Source organism: Spermophilus citellus, assembly GCF_964194105.1.
Source record: "Spermophilus citellus genome assembly, chromosome: 2".
In the NCBI taxonomy this organism is placed as follows: domain Eukaryota; kingdom Metazoa; phylum Chordata; class Mammalia; order Rodentia; family Sciuridae; genus Spermophilus; species Spermophilus citellus.
Window position 1 is genome coordinate 238,840,236 of NC_138183.1, and position 21,136 is coordinate 238,861,371.

The following is a 21,136-nucleotide window of genomic DNA, read 5'->3' on the forward strand; positions in this document are numbered from 1 at the left end:
GTATTCTGTTGTCTCCAGCATTTCATGTGGCTGAATCCTTCAATCTTTCTTTGTCTTCCCATTTTTGAAGCATGAAGGACAGTCATTTGGCAGAATGTTCTTAGTTTGGGTTTCCCCGATGAGTTTTCATATTTGACTAAGGATGGACAGTTTGGGGAGAAATACCACAGTACTGATGTTGTGTGTCTCCTCAGTGCACCAGGACTGGAAGAACAGTACATTAATTCATCTTCTTCCTGGTGGTGTTAACTTCGGGCAATTGTGTAAAGGGTGGGGGAGCAATAAAATTGCATTATCCCAAATGTATTATTAGAGGGTACTTTAAGATGATAGAAAATATTATTTCTCAACAAGCCAATAATGAATAACTGATTCTGTTGAGAGCCCTTCCACAAGGCATGTGATTCATTTTAACACTGTGCATCAAAAGTGCTTCAAGCTCTTTAAGAGAGTAAACTCATCCCAAGAAATGTGTCCACAAATCAGAAGTCAGTTAAAGATTTCTATTCAAGGATACTTAAAAGAGTGTTACTTGCATTAATAAATATTGGAACCAGCTGAAAATGGCTAGGTGTAGACAGTACATCCATAAGAGGAAATATTTTACAAGTGATTAAAAGTACATTTTTTGAAGATGTTCACAAAGATTGGGTAATTCTAGAATTTACCCTCTTCCACTCATTGTGTTCCTTAAGTTGGAACTCAATATCATTCCAAAGCCAAGGACCAGTACCAAGACTCAGTCTCTATTTCTCATCTAGTTTCATTGCCCTGGTCCACAGCCTCTTCATGGCCTTCTTCACCTCAGCATTTCTCAGGGAGTAGATGACAGGGTTGAGGAGTGGGGTCACCACTGTGTAGAACACGGCTACCATCTTGTCTGCAGGCAGAGTGGTCGAAGGCCTCATGTAGATGAAGACACAGGGTACAAAGAACAACATGACCACGGTGATGTGGGACCCACAGGTGGAGAGGGCTTTGCGCCTCCCCTCAGAGCTCCGAGTCCTCAGATGAAGCAGGATGACCACATAGGACACCAAGAGGACCACAAAGCTGATGACAGTCAAGGTCCCCCCATTAGCAACAATCAGCAGACCAATGAGGAGGGTGTCTGAGCAGGCCATTTGGAGCAAGGGGAGCACATCACAGAAATAGTGGTCAATCACATTGGGGCCACAAAAGGGCAGTTGGAAGACGAGAAGGATCTGGGAAAGGGAATGGACAAAGCCCCCCACCCATGCCATTCCCACCAGGACCATGCACACCTGCTGGTTCATGATGGTGGTGTAGTTGAGGGGCTTGCAGATGGCCACATAGCGGTCATAGGCCATCACTGTGAGCAGGAAAATCTCAGCACCCCCAAAGAAGTGCATGAAAAAAAGCTGTGTCATGCAGCCCCACCAAGGTATGGTTTTCCTCTCAGCCAACAGATCTGAGATGAGTTTGGGGGCTGTAGTAGAGGAGTAGCAGATCTCCACGAAGGACAGGTAGCTGAGGAAGAAGTACATGGGGGATCCCAGACTTCTGCTGGTCAGGACAGTGAGCACAATGAGGGAATTCCCCAGGACAATCGCCACGTACAAGAGCAGAAAAATCACAAAGCAAACCCTCTGCACCTCCCGGTTGGGAGTTAGTCCCAGGAAAATGAATTCAGTCACATTATGTGTATTGGCCATGGGGTCACCAGCAAGAGTCAGCAGTTTAGGTGGTGACTTGAAATGATAGAAAACAAAAGACTTCCTCATGAACTAGGTGAGTTACATAGAGACATTTGCCAATCGAAGATGCTTGTGAGCTAGGTTTTGAAAGATGTGGAGGAGTTAGTGATGTGTAGATGGGAAGAGCTTTCCAAGAATGGGGACAACAGTCTGGGGTTGTAGCTCTTTCGGGGAACGCTTGTCTTGCATGTGTGAAGCACTACGTTCAATCCTCAGCACCACATTAAAATAAATAAATAAAATGAAGACATTGTGTCCCTCTACAGCTGAAAAATATTTTTAAAAAAGAGGACTGGTATTGTAGCTCATTGGCAGAGCACTCACCTAGGACAGGTGAGGCAGTGGATTCAATCCTCATCAACACATAAAAATAAGTAAATAAAATAAAGATACTGTGTCCATCTACAACTAAAATATTTTTTAAAAAAGAATGGAGACAGGAACTCTAGATGCTTTGTCGCAGGGTTAAGGCAACAATAACAACACCCTATTAAGAGAGACTAGTACCAGTGTATAAAGAACTGTTATGGATTTTGGGGCTTATTCTGCAGAAAATGTAAATTCATCAAGAATATCTATCAATTGAAAATGAAATAATTTTGTATGCAGAGGTTGTAATAATGGAAACAGAGCAGAGGAGGGGCAACACCTTAAAAAGTCACTACGTTCCCTCATTGGAACATGTTGGGCAGCCAAGGACAGTGTTACTCTGTCTATATCCTTCTTGTGCCTTTGTATATTCTGAACTATCTTTCACTGCAGGTTTACTGCATTACACTTTTATTTGCTTGTTTCCTAAAATTGGTTTCCAAAACAGTGTCCTCAACCTGTCCACATGCCTTTCAGAGTCTTAAAAGAGATGTCCTGTGGTGCACCTCCCTGGACTCAGCACCCCTAAGAGAACCACAAGGCTTTTTCTGAATCCTTCTTTCTCTTCCCCTCCTATTTCTTGTCCTCTAAACTTGGTCTCTGTGTGACCTTATTGCCTTCTCAGGATCCATTCAATCCATGCATGATTCTTCTGATGCTTTTATTTTCTCTAATCATAATGAATCCAAATGCCAACAAAGTTCCCACACCTCTTTCCAGTGCCCACTGACTCATTCTTCTCGACATCCTAGTGTTTCAACCCCTTGTCTTCACCACGGCTGTCCAGTGACTGGTATGCAGACTATTCCAGTCAATGCTGGACTTTGTGCAAGCTAGTTGAGGCCAATGTGGTCTCATACACTAAGACTTCAGAGTACTTGAGCCTGGCAGCCTGATGACTTGTACTCAGGCTACAAAGCTTCCCCTCTTAATTGATGGAGAAGTTAGTTGAAGTCCACCAGAAGTCAGAGGGAATTCACTGAGAGAACTTACAATGACAGAAACAAAGAGAAGGCAAGGTCCTTCCCTAAATTCTTAGATTTTTGGGGAATTCTTCCATACATTCATGGAAGAGAGTAACCATGTGGTATCTAGAAAGTTCTTTTTTTGGCAGAATTGGGGACTGAACTCAAGTCTGACCATGCTAGGTAAGTACTCTACCACTGAAGTATATCCTCAGTTCTTTTGTTTTAAATTTTGAGATAGGGTCTCCCTAAGTGGCCCAAGGTGACCTTGAACTTGGGATCCTTCCAATTCAGCCTCCTGAGTTACTGAGATGTCATTATCGTTTCCACACTCAAGGTCCAAACTCACATGCAAATCATACTCCCAGTGCCATTCCACAACAGGTTGACTTTCTGTCCTCTGTGCTTGCTTGGATGTCTCTCAGACCCAGGGAGTTCATGTCCCAGACCAAGGCCCTCCAACCAGTGGACCCCTTTCTCTCAGGATATTTTGGAATCCCAGGACTTCACACTGGATTATTTTGTTTTACCTGCCACCTGCCCACTGCACTCTGAGCCTCCTGTGGAAAGACTGTGTTTCCTCACCACTCCATCTCTCCTGTTGACTCCAGTCACAGCCACCTAGTAGCACTCAATGAGTGTCCCTGGGGTGAGTGACAGTGGGTGTAATTTTCCCTTCCTTTTAAGCAGAATATTTGCTTGATCATAGCTTTTTAGTCAGTACGGAAAGAATAAAAGTTCCCAAGAACCAAACCACACTGTCCCCATTCCTGAATCCCAGAGCCTGGCATAGAACTGCCACCAGCTCTAGACTCACACAAGAGAACTTGTAAAACACAATGTGCCTCAGAGTCCCATTCCCTTTGCTTCAAAAGTGAAATCAATCATCACATACCTAAGATGCTCATGTTCAGAAAACAAAACTGACCCCAGTGTTTCTGTGACTTTGCTGAGCTCACCACAGGGACCTTTTCTGTTCTTAGGTAGAGATGCAAATTCCTCCCTGAGATCAGCTCTGGGCTCCTGCAAGTTGCAGTTAACCAATGGAAAAGAACTAAGTCAATCTAGTACCAGAACTCCTGCTTGCCTAGAGTCTCAAGATGAGGGATCTGTTGTACTTACAGCCTTGGACTTGGGAATGTGAGAGACTGAGATAGCAGCATCCCAGATCCGTCTGACACTTCAAAACAAGAGCCAAGTAGACTGGCCTCCCAGGTGTTCCACGGAGAATAAAGAACCCTGTTAGCTCAGCCTTAAGTTCTCGCTGTTTTAAAGGGGCGCCTAGGGGGATGGCATGTATGATCTGGTGAGAGGGCATCTCCAGGGATCAGTACCTTTTCCCCTTCTTAATCAGGTAGAATATCTCAGGGGAAGTGGACCTGCATAAACCTAGTAGGAAAAATGAAATAATTGGGAATGTGAACAAATTAAATTCACCCAGAATTCAAGAGCACTCACCTGTAAGGCACTGTTCACAGGCTATGACCCCCCTCCTGCTCATTAGGAGGTTGATCCTGGGGCTTGATATAAGATGAAAGTACTTAAGAGTTTGGTCTTAGGCCTAGGGAAACTGAAATAGCACCTCTCAAAGCCTGTGGTGTAGAAGAGGAATAGATGGGTGGTTCCCAGGCAGGGGTGATTCTACCCCAGAGGACACTGGGTAATATGAGGAGCCATTGGCTGTTGTCCAACTGGCTGGTGAGGGAGGGGCTGCTCACATGAAGCAGAGAGAGTCCAGGGAGCCTGTGACACATCCTACAAGGCACAAGACTGCCCATATAGCTGAGAATTACCCAGCAACACTCTCCATAGGACTGCCTTGGAGATGGCCTGCTAAAGCTGGAGCAGATTTACTATGAATTCATAAGCATTGAAATGAGGTGTGGAGAACATGGGGATTCCTTACAGTGCTTTGGCCACACTTGTGTGTGTTTTAAATTTAGTGTGGTGGAATGTCTTAGAGATGCCACAGGTGAACTTTGTAAAATGAACTGGCTCTATGCAAGTGCTACTCACAAATGTCAACTCAGCCTTGAAACAAAGTGTCCGCTAACGACTAAGGAGAAAACTATGAGGAGACATTTCAAGATTTAGGACAATGTTTGACAGGATTATTTTCCACCTGTAATAATTGAGTTAGCTATTTTTCTTTACAGAGACAGAAACTCAGAAACAAAAATTATCACATAATTACATGAAAGCCTCAAGTATTTATGCAAAAACCTCTATGTATTCTGTGATATGTGGTCAAGAAGTCAAGTTTCTGTGATAATCTGTCAGCCGAAATATTGTTTACATTGAAAATTTTGGCTTAATAAATATAAGGAAGATTAATTTTAATATGTATGTGTAAGTGTTTGTTTTAGGGAAACTACCCCTTAAAAATAATTGTGACATAGAAATTGTGCTTGTTTGCTTAAAAGTGTGAAATTGTTTGACTTTTGAAGTTGATTTTATTTTCTATTCTGGGATTGATTAATCCACTGGGTGAGATGGCTGAAAGGTGGGAACCAGGTGGGCTGAAGGGGGAAGGGCAGGATGGAGCAGCCCAGGACACATTAATTAACAACCTTATAGCTCCCTGTAGGGAGGGGCAATTCCTGGGACAGGCTACCTTAGCTGCAGGTTGGAGCTGGGGCAGGTTCTTGATAAGAGTGGAGGAAGAGCTCTGAAGGAATCAACATTTCAATCCCTCAGGGGACAGTCTCCAACTTCCTGGACTCACTCAAAATTGGTCTCCTTGATTGGATCTGACTCGATTTACCTATCTATACTGACTGCCTGTCTAATTCTGGCTTTGTTGTTTGGGTCTGTGGAAGCATGGCACATCATGGCAGCTGTGCATAATGGAGGAAGCCCCTCACCCCATGGTGAAAGATGGAGACCAGGCAGAGATACACACCAGAGTTTATTTGTCAGAGCTGACAAATAAAGGCTGCCTCTCTATAGCCAAGAAAGGCAAAACAGGCTTGGGTTCTGGGACTTTTATGGGGCAGACTCAGGAATCAGAGCCCAGAGGGTCCTAATGCATGCAGTTAGGGGTTGGGTTGGGATGAGGGAGTGGTGAGCCTTTCTAAGAAATGCCCTTGGGTGGGAAAGTGAAACCTTTTCCTTGAAATGGGTCTTCACTTAAGATGGCCCTGTCCAGATGCTAACCAAGGACCTTTTATTCCCCCCTTTTTCCTTTTTTATTGGGCCCCTTAGGGAACAGGGGCATAGGTTGATCTTCTGTAACTGCGTCCTGCTGGGAAGGTGCAGGATTTGAATCCCTCATTAGGGGCTCAGGAAGTCATTGGAATGATGAACAAGGTTGAGTGGTGGTGTAATTCTGTCCCAGGTGGCCCAGTTTCAATGAGGGATTGATATTCCTGTAACAAAAGCGGTTTATAGTTTGGTTAGAGATGTTTTGGATGTGGTCTTCAATGAATCTAATGATGCAGGGGGCAAGCATTAACAGAAGGTCTATGACAAGGAGAGGGGTCAGGAAAGGAAGTGCCCACTGTAGAAGGAGGTTAATGAGCTGCCATCCTTCAGCAGAGGAGAATGGTTGTTTCCAACATTCATGGTCCTGTTGTAGTTGTTTTATCTTGTCCTTTTCTATACCAGATTGATTGACATGAAAATAGCATTTCTCCTGTAGGTACAGACAAAGTCTGCCTCTTGGGCCATAAGAAGATCAAAGCCCCCTTCAATTCTGCAGAATCACAGCAGCTAAACAATCAAGCTGGCATTGTATGATCAGTGTGATTTGAGCAAGTTGCTATAAGTCTCCTAGAAATTGGGATGATGATTCCTGGTAATAGCACCCCTGGGTGGTGAGTGCCAAATGAGGGAGGAGGGCAAAAATGAAAAAGGGAAGGATGGTACTCATGGTTCTTCAGTGTCCTCCTGGTCCTCAGAGACCAAAGGAAGATTGGGGGTTCCGGCCTTGGAAAATGCAGCTTGAGAGGGCCTGTGGGTGTCACTGTATAAAAGGGCGATAAGAGTTATGGACCCAATATGAGATGCCCTCAAGGTGGGCTGCCGTGGGAGTGGTAAGAATGACCTGATAGGGCCTAGTCCATTTTGTGGAGAGTTGAGAGGAGGAGGGGGTCCTGTTGGGGGGGAGCTAAAATGTACCAGGTTGCCAGGAGACAGAGTGGGAGAAGAAGAGGCAGAACTAGGCTTTACGGGAATAGCATCACTGTAAGTTCCTAATGCCTGCAAGAAGGGGCCAGAAAAGATGAGGAGCAAGGGGTAGTGGAGAATCAGAGGGAGGTGAGCTGAGCAGGAAATGGGCCGTCCATAGAGAAGCTCAAAAGGGGAGATGTTGAGTGGCATCTTTGGAAAAGCCAATAACCTAAGAAAAGCCAAAGGAAGGAGTTTAGTCCAATCTAAATGTAATTCAAGGGATAGTTTAGTGAGAATGGTCTTCAAGGTCTGGTTGACATGTTCCACCTTTCCAGAGGACTGGGGATGGCAAGGGATATGGAAATGCCAGGGCTCCTAAGGTCAGGGTGAGGATCAGGGGAGCGGCAGGCGAGTCTGGATGGAAGCATATATGAAGGGAGAAGGAGAGCGTAGTCCCCAACTTTGTGAGGATGTCCTTTCCCATAAGGGGAACAGGGCCCTGTGGAATGACCCAAAACGAGTGGGTAAAAATTAGAGCCAAAAGCACAAACAAGGCGAGGTGTCTGTAAGGGTTAGTAAGGTTTACCTTCTACCCCGACAATATAGGTTATAGGACCTATAACGGGTGGCTAGGTTAGAGCAAGTTGTCTAGGTGTCTAGGAGGAAGGAGGCAGGCCTACCAGAAATACGCAGTTACCCTGGGTTCCCGAGGAATGATGGAAGTGGTCAGGTGATGGGGACCTGGGCCTCGTCAGTCCTCTGCAGCCAGTCCTAAGAGTTGGAAAGGGGAACCAGAAGGACCAGATGGCCTTGGGTCGCTATCGGCTTGGGGATAGTCAACTACCCAGTGTCTCTTCTGGACAAGGACCTGGAGGCTTATGAGGCTTGGGACATGCGAGCCCAGTGACCCATCTGACCACATTTAAAACAGGGTCCAGACCATCCCGAGGGACCCTTTCATGGGCCAGTGGGACCAAGGACAGATGCTGAGGCTGGATGGATGGCTTGAGCCAGCATCTGAAATTTCTGCTTCTGGGCCTTCTCTTCTCTCCCATTATACACCTTAAAGGCCAGTCCCAGAACTTCAGCTTGGGGAGTTAGGCACCTTACTTTGGCCTTATTGGGGAAACTCTGGAGAAAAAGTAGGTCATTAGTAGTTGTCTCCTATCTGGAGTCTCAGGGTCCAGATTAGTATATTGTAATAAAGCTTGGTTAGGCGATCTAAAATGCTGAAGGATTTTAATTCTTAGATGACTTCTTGGAGCTTTTCATAATTGATAGCCTTATGGGCTGGCTGCCTTTTGAAGTCCTACCATGAGGCAAGTAATGAATTGGTTTCTACTAGTTACTCCTACAGGCAACTTATAATCCCAATTGGGGTCCCTATTGGCTTCAGTGCCAATCGGATGGGCAGGGGAGGTCTGATGTACCTCATCAGCATAATTTCTAGCTTGCTCCCAAACTTGCCTGTGCTCCTCGGGCAGGAGGGTGTTAGGCAAGATCATATGGACATCGTGGAAAGTCAAATCACATGATCGAGTCAGACATTGAAACCATTTGATATGTGGTGGGACTTGAAGTATAGGACCCAAGTCACTTTTCTATTTGTGAATGATCTGACTCTAACTGAGGAAGAAAGAGAGACAGGAAGGGGCCAGGTTCCCAATGGTCACTTTGAGGGTTTGACTTCAGTGATCTAACTTGCATCCACCAGGCCTCACTTTCTGAAAATTCCATAATCTTTCAATAGTGCCAAAGACCATGTGCCAACCCTTTCACACATAGGACTTTGGGCCACATTTCTGCTCTAAACTCTAGGCATGACCACTGTGATGGAGAGGCACAGTCACCTCCTCAGTGAAGCTCTCAGCCCAGGCAATCTTGAATAAAAAGTGGACACCAAGAAGTGCTTGTGCAATGACATTGAAAGCACTTCAGGGTAGCTGGACAGAAAGAAAGGGTCTGAACCACAGAAGGAATAATGTCCTGTTGGCAAGTCATCCACCAAAGAGTGACAGACAGGTAAGATATAATGTTGTTTATTAAAGAGGCTTGAAAAGATCCCAGTGGTCATAATTCATCACTGTGAGCAGGAGGAACTCAGTAGTTAAAGAAGTGGAAGAAGAATGTCTGAGTCAGCCAGGTCATATGAGAAATAGGAGGTCATTGCACACACTGTTGCCAGGTACATGGGAAGATGCACCACAAAGCACACTTTATGCCCTTCTGGATCCTGGAAATGACTCAGTCGCATTTGTGTTGGTTGCAGATATAATTCAGGTGCACTGGAGGCCAGGCATTGAAAACATGTAGTAAAACAGTGATTGAAACACCAGTTCACCTCATTTATAGCACTTTAGAGAGTGCACTGCAATTTACAACATCCCAAAACCCCCAAACAACCCAAGCAATAAATGGGCCAAGGAACTGAACAGACTGTTCTCAGAAGAAATATATGAGCGATCAACAAATATATGAAAAAATGTTTAAAATCTCTAGTAATTAGAGAAATGCAAATCAAAATTACTTTAAATTTAATCTCACTCCAGTTAGAAATGCAGTTATCAAGAATACAAGCAATAATAAGTGTTGGTGAGGATATGGGGAAAATGTACACTCATACAGCTGATGGAACTGCAAATTGGTGCAATCTTGGAAGTAGCATGGAGATTCCTTAGAAAACTTGGAATAGAACCACCATTTGACCCAGGTATCCCACTCTTTGGTTTATACCTAAAGGACTTAAAATCAGCATACCACAGTTCTGCAGCCACATCAATAGCAGCTCAATTCACAATAGCTAAACTGGGGGAAACAACCTAGATGCCCATCAATAGATGAATGGATAAAGAATCTGTGATATATATATATATATATATATATATATATATATATATATATATATATATATAATGAAATGTTACTTATCATTAAAAGAGAACAAAAGTATGGCACTTGCAAGTAAATGTAAGGAGTTGGAGAGTATCATGCTATGTGAAGGAAGCCAATCCCAAAATACCAAAGGCTGAATGTTTCTCTCATTAGTGGATGCTGATCCATTATGGGAGAGGGTATGGGAAGAATGGAGGAACTTTGGATTGGGTAAAGAGGAGGGTGGGGAGGGGAGGCCCTATGGGGCAGGAAAGATGGTATAATGAGATGGACATCAATACCCTAGGTACATATATGATTGCACAAATGGTACGACTCTACATCATGTTCAGAGAATTGAAATAGTGTGCTCTATTTGTGTAAAATAAATCGAAATGCATTCTGCTGTCATGTATCACTAAGTATAACAAATAAAAAACCACTTCCTTGCTTTCTTCCTCACTCTGTAGTAATTTATATGTTTATGGGGTACAAGGGGATGTTTCAATACATGTGTGAAATGTGTAATGATCAGATCAGATGAAATCACACATCTATCACCTAACACAGTTATCATGTCTTTGTGTTGGGAACATTCAAAATTCTCCCCACCAATTATTATGAAATATTAATTAATTACTGTCACCCATGGTTATTCCACTGTGCTATCCTAATGTTCTGTCTACTTGCATCCCTGGACAGAGGATGATTTAATAGACGTTTTATAGATTGAAATCATTTTTCTTCCTTCCTCCTCCTTTTCTTCCTTCCTTCCCTGTATGTTTTGATGTGTTGTTGAATTCAGTTTGCTATTACTTTGTTGAAAAAAATATTTTTTTGCAATAGTGGAAATTGGACCCAGGGCCTTCCATATGTTAAGCAAGTATTCTGCCACCAAGCTATATCCCCAACCCTAAATTAAATGTAGTTTATTTACCTCTTCATGTCCTAAATTTTTTTTTATGGCTAACAAATGAGGCAATCAAAAACTTACTGGGAATAAAGAAACCAGTGGAATGAATCTGACATAACTTTCCTATGTGCATGTAAATAAACCTCACTAAATCTCACCATCATGTATATCCACAAGACAAAAACTTCAAGTAGCAAAAAGATCAATAGAGTAGAAGAAAGGAAATAGGGTAGGGAAGAGGGAAGGGATAGGGGGTGTTCTGGGGACTGAATCAGAGCAAATTATATTCCATGATTTCATAATAATGTCAAAATGAATCCTAATGTTATATACAACTAAAAAAAATAAAATAAAAGGAAAACTTACCCCGTAGAAGTCTCTCTCTCTCTCTCTCCCGTCTTTCTTTTTTCTTTTCTTTCTTTTTTTTGCCATACCGAGAACCACCCCAAAGCCTCATGTAGGTCAGGCAAGAACTCACTCATTAGATATAACTAGAGCTATATCTCTAGACTTGTTGAAAAATTTTTGAGTGTACATTTGTCAGGAAAATTGGTCTGTAGCTTTCCTTTTATATGAGCTCTTTGCTATATTTGATATAAGGGTGATGCTGCTTTTGTAGAAAGAATTCTAAAGAGTTTCATTCTTTTCAATATTGTTGAGTAGTCTGTGCAAAGAGAGTAAACACACCATTGGAAATGAGTCCAAAAATCAAAAATTTCTATTCAAGGATGTAAAGAGTGTTATTTATAGTAGTAAAAATTAGAAACAACTGAAAATGACTAGGTATAGGTAGTACATTCATAAGAAAAAATATTTTACAAGTGATTACCAGGACATTTTTTTCATATAGACATCAGATGAGTAACTCTAGAAATAACCTTCTTCCCACCATTTTTCCCCTTGAGTTTGACCTCAGTTTTTCCAAGGCTCAGCCTCTATGTCCCACCGAGTTTCATTGTCCTGGTCCACAGCCTCTTCATGGCCTTCTTCACCTCAGCATTCCTCAGGGAGTAGATGACAGGATTGAGGAGTGGGGTCACCACTGTGTAGAACACGGCTACCATCTTGTCTGCAGGCAGAGTGGTCGAAGGCCTCATGTAGATGAAGACACAGGGTACAAAGAACAACATGACCACGGTGATGTGGGACCCACAGGTGGAGAGGGCTTTGCGCCTCTCCTCAGAGCTCCGAGTCCTCAGATGAAGCAGGATGACCACATAGGACACCAAGAGGACCACAAAGCTGATCACAGACAGGGTCCCCCCATTAGCAACAATCAGCAGACCAATGAGGAGAGTGTCTGAGCAGGCCAGTTGGAACAAGGGGAGCACATCACAGAAATAGTGGTCAATCACATTGGGGCCACAGAAGGGCAGTTGGAAGATGAGAAGGGTCTCGGCAGAAGAATGCACAAAGCCTCCCACCCATGCCATTCCCACCAGGACCATACACATCTGCCAGTTCATGATGGTGGTGTAGTTGAGGGGCTTGCAGATGGCCACATAGCAGTCATAGGCCATCACTGTGAGCAGGAAAACCTCAGCACCCCCAAAGAAGTGCAGGAAGAAAAGCTGTGTCATGCAAACCCACCAAGGTGTGGTTTTCCTCTCAGCCAGCAGATCTGAGATGAGTTTGAGGGCTGTAGTAGAGGAGTAGCAGATCTCCACGAAGGACAGGTAGCTGAGGAAGAAGTACATGGGGGATCCCAGACTTCTGCTGGTCAGGACAGTGAGCACAATGAGGGAATTCCCCAGGACAATCGCCACGTACAAAAGCAGAAATATTACAAAGCAAATCCTCTGCACCTCCGGGTTGGGAGTTAGTCCCAGGAAAATGAATTCAGTCACATTGTGTGTATTGGCCATGAGGTCACCACCAAGAGGCAGCTATTTGGGTGGTGTGACCTGAAATGATACAAAAACAAAAGACTTCTTCATGAACTGGGTCAGTTACATACAGACACTTGCCTGTCTGAGATGATTGTGAGCTAAATATTGAAAGATGATTCTTTTTTACAGAAGAATGGAAGAGCTTTCGAAGAATGGAAACAGCAAGTATAGTTGCCTTGCATGTGCTTGGAGTAAGGCAACAATACAACAAATTAAACTGTACAGAGAGACTAGTACCAGTGTATGAAGGACTGTTAGTGATTTGGGGTTTATTCTGCAGAAGGTGGAGAGTCATCAAGAATGTTCCTCAACTGGACAGTAAAATCATTTTGCATGGAGATGTTGGACTAGTGGAAACAGAGCAGAGGAGGGGCAACCTAGTAGAGTCAGCATGTCCCCTCATTGGACAATGTGGGCAGACAGGATAGTGTTACTGGGTCTCTGTAGTACATCTTTCTATTGCCTTGGCTTATTGTATTATCTCTCACTGCAGCTTTTCTGCATTATATTTGCTTGTTGTCTATATGTGGTTTCCACGTGCCCTTCAGAGTCTTCAGAAGAGATGTCTATCTATGGTGCACCTCCCTGGACTCAGTACCCCCAAGAGGACCATAAAGCTTTGATCTTTATTTTGATTTCACATCCTATTTCTTGTCCTCTAAGCATGGTTCTGTGTGACCTTATTGCGTTCTAAGGATCCATTCAATCCCTGCACAATTCTCATCATGGGCACTTTTCATTTCCTCCAAGCTTTATGCATCCAGGGCCAGCACATTTTTTACACCCTTCCCAGGGCCTACTCAATCTCTGACTGATCCCTCTCTACCTCCTAGTCTCTCAATACCTTGTCATCACCAAGATTCTCCACTGGCTGATATGCAGGTAGTCCTGCTCCATTCTGGTCTGTGTCTGAGCTAGCTGAGGTCAATGTACATGAGCCGTGGTCTCACATAATGAGACTCTAGAGCATCCGATACTGGAGCCAGACGACTTACCCTCATACCACAGAGCTTCCTTTCTCCAGTGATGGAGACAGCCTGAGGTGGTTGAGCACCATCAGGAGCCAGAGAAAACTCACAGAGAGAACTTAGAGTTTCAGAAACAAAGAGAAAGCAAGGTTCATAGTAAGTTATTAGATCCTTGGGCAATTCTACCAAGCCATTCATGGAAGACAGCTTATGTCTGCTAACAGTCTCGTCTCCTTGTGTCATATTTATGTGTTTTTTTTTTCAGATAGTATTTATGTGATATCTTGAAAGTTATCCCTCCTTCCTCCTTCCTTTCTTTCTCCCTCCTTCAATACCTACCTTCCTCTCTTCCTTCCTTCCAATCTCTCTCTCTCTCTCTCTCCCCCTTCTGTACTAGGGATTGAACTCAGGGGCTGGACATGCTAGGTAAGGATTCTAACACTGACATATACCCTCAGTCTTTTATTGTTTATTTTGAGATAGGATCTCTCTACATCTCCTAAGGGGACCTCCAACATGGCATTCTCCTGATTGAGATTCAGGCTAGCACCACTGCATCCACTTAGAATTTATTTAACCTGTGTCACACTCAAGGACCATTTAATGTGCAGATCTTATCTACCTCAGAGATAGGCGCCATGACTCCCACTCCCAGGCCCATCTCAGGCTAAGTTCTGTTCCCTTCCTCTGTGCTGCCTTGGGTTTCTCTGAGTTAGAAAATTTGTATTGTCGGATGGAAGTCCATCACAGCTGGTCCCCTTTCCTTTGGATAGTTTGAAATCAATCCCAGGTTTCACACTGGATTATATTATTTTATGTGGCCACCTACCTCCTGCAGAGTGAGCCTCCTAAGGGAGAGACTGCATCTTCTCACTATGCCATCAACACTGCTTACTACTGTGACCACCACCTGATTGCACTCAGTGAGTGCCAGGGGTTGAGTGACCCTGGGTGGGTGTCTTCCCTGGCCTTCTGAGCATAGAAGTTGCTGTAACATAGGTTTCCAGTAAAGGTCACTGTGGTAAACTCAGCAAAGACACAGAAACACTGGGGTCAGTTTTGTTTTGTGAACATGGGCTTCTTTGGTATGTGATGATTGATTCACTCTTAAAGCACAGGGAATGGGGCCCTGAGGCAAATGGTGTTTGACAAAGTTTTCTTGTGTGAATGTTGGGGGGCAGCAATGTGCCAGAATCTGGGATTCAGGAATAAAACAGTCATCAAGTATGTCTGTCAATTAGAAATGAAATCATTTTGCATTCAGAGGTTGGAATAGAGGGAACAGAGCAGAGGAGGGGCGACATATTAAAAAGTCACTAAGTTCCCTCATTGGAACATGTTGGGCAGCCACGGACAATGTTACTCTGTCTATATCCTTCTTGTGCCTTTGTATATTCTGAACTATCTTTCACTGAGTATCAAACCCAGTGCCTCATACATCCCAGGCAAGTGTATTACTGCTGAGCCCTAGCCCCAGCCCAAGCCTCAAGTATTTATGCAAAACCTCTATGTATTCTGCAATATGTCCTGAAGAAGTCAAGTTTCTGTGATAATCTATCAGCTGAAGTATTGTCTGCATTGAAAATTTGGCTTAATAAATATAAGGAAGATTAATTTTAATATGTGTATGAAAGTGTTTGTTATAGGAAAACTACCTTTTAAAAATAATTGTGGTATATAATTGTGCTTGTTTTTCACACTTAAAAGTGTGAAGTGTGTTTGACTTTTGAAGTTGATTTTATTTTCTATTCTGGGATTGATTTAACCCATTGACTAAGACTTTTTTTTTCAGTTCCAATTATACTCCACCAATTCTTTCCTTCTCAGTCATAGAAGAAATTCACACCACTTTTTGGGAAAAGTTATTTGGAATGTGTAATAAATCAATGGCTATCAGTTAATGCTTTTATTTAAACAAATGGAAAAGTAAAATAGAAAAAAAAAGATCATAGCAATTTTTATTTACCACAGTCAAATGCTGAAATCAATGTAATGTCTACAACAAGAGAATTTTTTATTTTTATATATTCATGAGATGCAATACTATTTACTAAATACAAAGAATAATCTCTTGGAAGCCAAAATAAAGATGAGTCTCAAAGACATTACATTGAGAGAATTAAGCTAGTTAGGAGAATATACATGCCTCATGCTTGCATTCATAGGAGTCTAGGAAGGGCTTACCTAATCCATCCTGATAGAGATTAGATGAGTGTTGCCAGTTGGGGTTGGAGATTACCTGAGAGGAATCATGAGAAGTTTCTGGAATGATAGACATACTTCCCCTTTCGTTTGGGATATTGGTTACATAGTGCATGAATTCTTCAAAAATTATTGGATTTATTGAACGGTGAAATATTATTGGACTCAAGATTTTACAATCAGTTGTTTATGAGTTTTCAGGGATGTTAAGTGTAGATTTAGATATTATTCAGTTGGAGGCATCCATCGCTATGAAAAAGTTTCTAATGTGAAGAGCTTCTAGGGAGCAAAGTTTATTTTCACTCATGGTTTCAGTCCATAGTCATTTGGACATGTTGCTTTGGCCTGTGGTATCATGATACATCATGGAAGGTGTGCATGATGGAGGAAGCCTGCTCACCCCATGGCAACTGAGAAACAAAGAGAGACAGAAAGGGTCCAGGATCCCAATGCCCACTTTGAGGGTTTGAGTCAGTGATTTAACTCCCAACTATGAGGCCAGACTTGCTGAAGATTCCATTATCTTTTGATAGTGCCAAAGACTATGGGCCAACCCTTTCACACATAGGTCTTTTGCCACATTTCTGCTCTAAACTTTAGCCATAACCACTGTGATGGAGAGGCACAGGTGGAGAGAGGTGTTCATCCCTCCTCTTCAGAAGGCTTCCTCAAGATGTCCAGGATGACAGTATAGCAAGACAGCCGGATGAGGATGGAGGAAAGAGAGATCAGTTCAGTGTTGGTGAACACAGTCACCTCCTAGGGAAAGCTCTCAGCCCAGGCCATCTTGAGGAAATGATGGATACCACAGAAGCACTGGGCAATGATGTTGGGAACACAGCAGGGTAACTGGACAGAGAAAGGATCTGAACCACAGAAGGAATTATGCCTTGTTGAGAAGTCATCCATCAAAAAGTGACAGACAGGTAGGATTATAGTTTTTTATACTAAAGAGTCTTGCAAAGATCAAAATTCATCCCTGTGAACAGGAGGAACTCCTCACCCTCAAGAAGTTGAAGAAGAATGTCTGAAATAGCCAGGTCACTTTCAGAATTAGGAGGTCATTGTCCACACTGTGGCCAGGTACATGGGAAGGAGCACCACAAACACACTCTCTACCCGTCTGGATCCAGGAAAGGCCAGTGATAATTACCTCTGTCACATTTGTGTTGATCTCAGATTTAGTTCAAATGTGTTAGAAGCCAGGAATTGAGAAGCATGTTGTAAAATAGTGATTCAAACACCACCTGACCTCACTTATAGCACTTTAGAGAGTGCGTTGCCATTTACAACATCAAAAACCAAACAACTCAATCAATAAATGAGCCAAGGAACTGAACAGACGCTTCTCAGAAGAAGATATACAAGTGATCAGCATACTTATGAAAAAATGTTCAAAATCTCTAGGAATTAGAAAAATGCAGATCAAAATTACTTTAAGATTTCACCTCACTCCAGTTAAGAAAGGCAGTCATCAAGAATACAAGCAATAATAAGTGTGGGCAAGGATGTGGGGGGAAAGGTACACTCCACTCATACATTGCTGGTGGGACTGCAAATTGGTACAACACTTTTGAGGAGATTCCTTAGAAAACCTGGAATGGAACCACCATTTGATCCAGCTGTCCCACTCCTCAGTCTATACCCAAAGGACGTAAAATCAGCATATTATTGTGACACAGTCATATCAATAGCAGCTAAATTCGTAATAGTTAAACTGTGGAAACAACCTCAGGTGCCCATCAATAGATGAATGGATAAAGAAACTGGATGGACACACACACACACACACACACACACACACACAATGAATATTACTTAGCATTAAAAAAGAACAAAATTACAGCACTTGCTGGTAAATGGATGGAGTTGGAGAGTATCATGCTATGCGAAGGAAGCCAATCCCTGCAAAACAAAGGCTAAATGTTTTCTCTGATTAGTGGATGCTGATCCATAGTGGGGAGAGGGGGACATGAGAATAATGGAGGAACTTTGGAATGGGCCAAGAGGAGGGTGGGGAGGGGAGGAAGCATGGGGTGGGAAAGATGGTAGAATGAGATGGACATCATTACTGTAGGCACATATATGATTGTATAAATGGTGTGACTCTACATCATGCACAACCAGAGAATTGAAATGTTGTGCTTTATTGTGTACAAGGAATTGGAATGAATTCTGCTGTCATGTATCACTAAGTATAACAAATAAAAAATAAAAAAAAATCACTTCCTTGCTTTATTCTTCACTCCATAGTAATTTATATGTTTATGGGGTACAATGTGATGTTTCAATACATGTGTGAAATGTGTAATGATAAGATCAGATCACACATCTATCACCTAACACAGTTATCATGTCTTTGTGTTGGGAACATTAAAAATTCTCTCCACCAATTATTATGAAATATTAATTAATTACTGTCACCCATGGTTATTCCACTGTGCTATCTTAATGTTCTGTCTACTTGCATCCCTGGACAGAGGATGATTTAATAGACGTTTTATAGATTGAAATCACTTTCCTTCCTTCCTCCTCCTTTTCTTCCTTCCTTCCCTGTATATTTTGATGTGTTGTTGAATTCAGTTTGCTATTACTTTGTTGAATTTTTTTTTTTTACAATACTGAAGAGTGAGCCCAGGGCCTTCCATATGTTAAGCAAGTGCTCTGCCACCAAGCTACATCCCCAACCCTAAATTAAATGTAGTTTATTTACCTCTTCATGTTTTAAATTTTTTTCTTATATGGCTAACAAATGAGGCAATCAAAAACTTATTGGGGATAAGGAAGAACAGTGGGATAAATCTGAACTAACTTTCCTATGTGCATATATGATTGATTATACAAAATACAGAGAATCTCACTATCATGTATATCCACAAGACAAATACTGTAAATAGCAAAAAGATCAGTAGAGTAGAAGAAAGGAAATAGGGGGAGGGAAGAGGGAGGGATATTGGTGTTCTGGGGACTGAATTAGAGCAAATTATATTCCATGCTTTCATAATTATGTCAAAATCCTAATGTTATATACAACTAAAAAGAACTGTAAAAGCAAACTTACTCTGTGGAAGTTTCTCTCTCTCTCCCTATCTCTGTATCTGTCTCTGTCTCTTTTTCTTTTCTTTCTATCTTTCTTTTTTATTTTCAGTACTGAGGACCAAACCCAAGGTCTCATGTAGGCCAGGCAAGAACGAACTCTACCCCTGAGCTACATCTCTAGCCTAGTTCAAAATTTTTTGAATTTTTTTTTGATAAAGAATATTGGTCTGCAGTTTTCCTTTTCTGTTGTCTCTTTGTATACGCTTGATATAAGGGTCATGCTGGCCTTATAGAAAGAATTTTAAAGAGTTCCCTTCTTTTCAATATTTTTGAATAGTCTGAGCAAATTTACTCTTAAAGAGAGTTAAACTCACCATAGCAATGAGTTCAAAATCAAAACGTTTGTTAAAGATTTCTATTCAAGAATATTTAAAAGAGTGTCATTTATAGTACTAAAAACTAGAAGTAACAGAAAATGGCTAGGTATATTCAATACATCCACAAGAGGAAATATTTTACAAGTGATTAAAAGGACATTTTTCACCAGATACAGTAACTCTAGAATTAACCTCCTTTCACCCATTGTGCCTCTGTGTTTGAATCCAGCATCATTCCAAACCCAAGGACCAGTACCAAGGCTCAGCCTCTATGTCCCACCGAGTTTCATTGCCCTGGTCCACAGCCTCTTCATGGCCTTCTTCACCTCAGCATTCCTCAGGGAGTAGATGACAGGGTTGAGGAGTGGGGTCACCACTGTGTAGAACACGGCTACCATCTTGTCTGCAGGCAGAGTGGTCGAAGGCCTCATGTAGATGAAGACACAGGGTACAAAGAACAACATGACCACGGTGATGTGGGACCCACAGGTGGAGAGGGCTTTGCGCCACCCCTCAGAGCTCCGAGTCCTCAGATGAAGCAGGATGACCACATAGGACACCAAGAGGACCACAAAGCTGATCACAGACAGGGTCCCCCCATTAGCAACAATCAGCAGACCAATGAGGAGAGTGTCTGAGCAGGCCAGTTGGAGCAAGGGGAGCACATCACAGAAATAGTGGTCAATCACATTGGGGCCACAGAAGGGCAGTTGGAAGATGAGAAGGATCTGGGAAAGGGAATGGACAAAGCCCCCCACCCATGCCATTCCCACCAGGACCATGCACACCTGCCGATTCATGATGGTGGTGTAGTTGAGGGGCTTGCAGATGGCCACATAGCGGTCATAGGCCATCACTGTGAGAATGAACATTTCGATGCCCCCGAAGAAGTGCACGAAGAAAATCTGTGTCATGCAGCCCCACCAGGATATGGTTTTCCTCTCAGCCAGCAGATCTGAGATGAGTTTGGGGGCTGTAGAAGAGGAGTAGCAGATCTCCACGAAGGACAGGTAGCTGAGGAAGAAGTACATGGGGGATCCCAGACTTCTGCTGGTCAGGACAGTGAGCACAATGAGGGAATTCCCCAGCACGATCGCCAAGTACAGGAGCAAAAATATCACAAAGCAAACTTTCTGCGCCTCCTGATTGGGAGACAGTCCCAGGAAAATGAATTCAGTCACGTTGTATGTATTGGCCATGAGATCACCACCAACAGACAGCTATTTGAATGGTGTGATCTGAAATGATAGAAAATAACGACTTCTTCATGAACTGGGATGAGATACATAACGATGTGCCTGACTGAGGTGCTTGTGAGCTAGATATTGAAAGATAAGGGAAGAGCATTGCAAGAATGGAGACAGCAACTAGGGACACACTGCGTGTGGCTGGAGTAAGGTGACAATAACAACAAGTAAGGCTGTCCAGAGGGTTTTGGCTCCATTCTGGACTGTGTCTGAGCTAGCTGAGGTCAATGTGCATGAGCTGTGGTCTCACATAATGAGACTCTAGAGCACTTGATACTGGAGCCAGACGACTTACCCTCATACCACAGAGCTTCCTTTCTCCAGTGATGGAGACAGCCTGAGGTGGTTGAGCACCATCAGAACCCAGAGGTAACTCAAGGAGAAGAACTTACTGTTACAGAAACAAAGAGAAGGCAAGGTTCATAGTAAGTTCTTAGATCCCTGGGCAATTCTACCAAGCCATTCATG

At 42.8% G+C, this 21,136-nt stretch overlaps 3 protein-coding genes across 3 annotated transcripts; all 3 read right to left on the bottom strand.

Moving 5' to 3' along the window:
- Positions 1 to 746: 746 nt before the first annotated feature.
- On the bottom strand, positions 747 to 1,679 carry LOC308639639 (olfactory receptor 4X2-like; the record flags this gene model as incomplete). The annotated part of the gene is made up of 1 exon (XM_081277914.1): positions 747 to 1,679. Exon 1 carries the CDS (start codon positions 1,674 to 1,676, stop codon positions 747 to 749), a length of 930 nt encoding a protein of 309 aa, XP_081134040.1. The 5' UTR covers positions 1,677 to 1,679.
- Positions 1,680 to 11,881: 10,202 nt separating this feature from the next.
- Positions 11,882 to 12,836, bottom strand: LOC308639556 (olfactory receptor 4X2-like; the record flags this gene model as incomplete). The annotated part of the gene is made up of 1 exon (XM_081277759.1): positions 11,882 to 12,836. The coding sequence occupies exon 1, from the start codon at positions 12,809 to 12,811 to the stop codon at positions 11,882 to 11,884; it is 930 nt and encodes a 309-aa protein (XP_081133885.1). The 5' UTR covers positions 12,812 to 12,836.
- A 6,854-nt stretch (positions 12,837 to 19,690) lies between these two features.
- Positions 19,691 to 20,626, bottom strand: LOC308639623 (olfactory receptor 4X2-like; the record flags this gene model as incomplete). Its single annotated transcript, XM_081277891.1, has 1 exon — positions 19,691 to 20,626. The coding sequence occupies exon 1, from the start codon at positions 20,618 to 20,620 to the stop codon at positions 19,691 to 19,693; it is 930 nt and encodes a 309-aa protein (XP_081134017.1). The 5' UTR covers positions 20,621 to 20,626.
- Between the last annotated feature and the right edge of the window lie 510 nt (positions 20,627 to 21,136).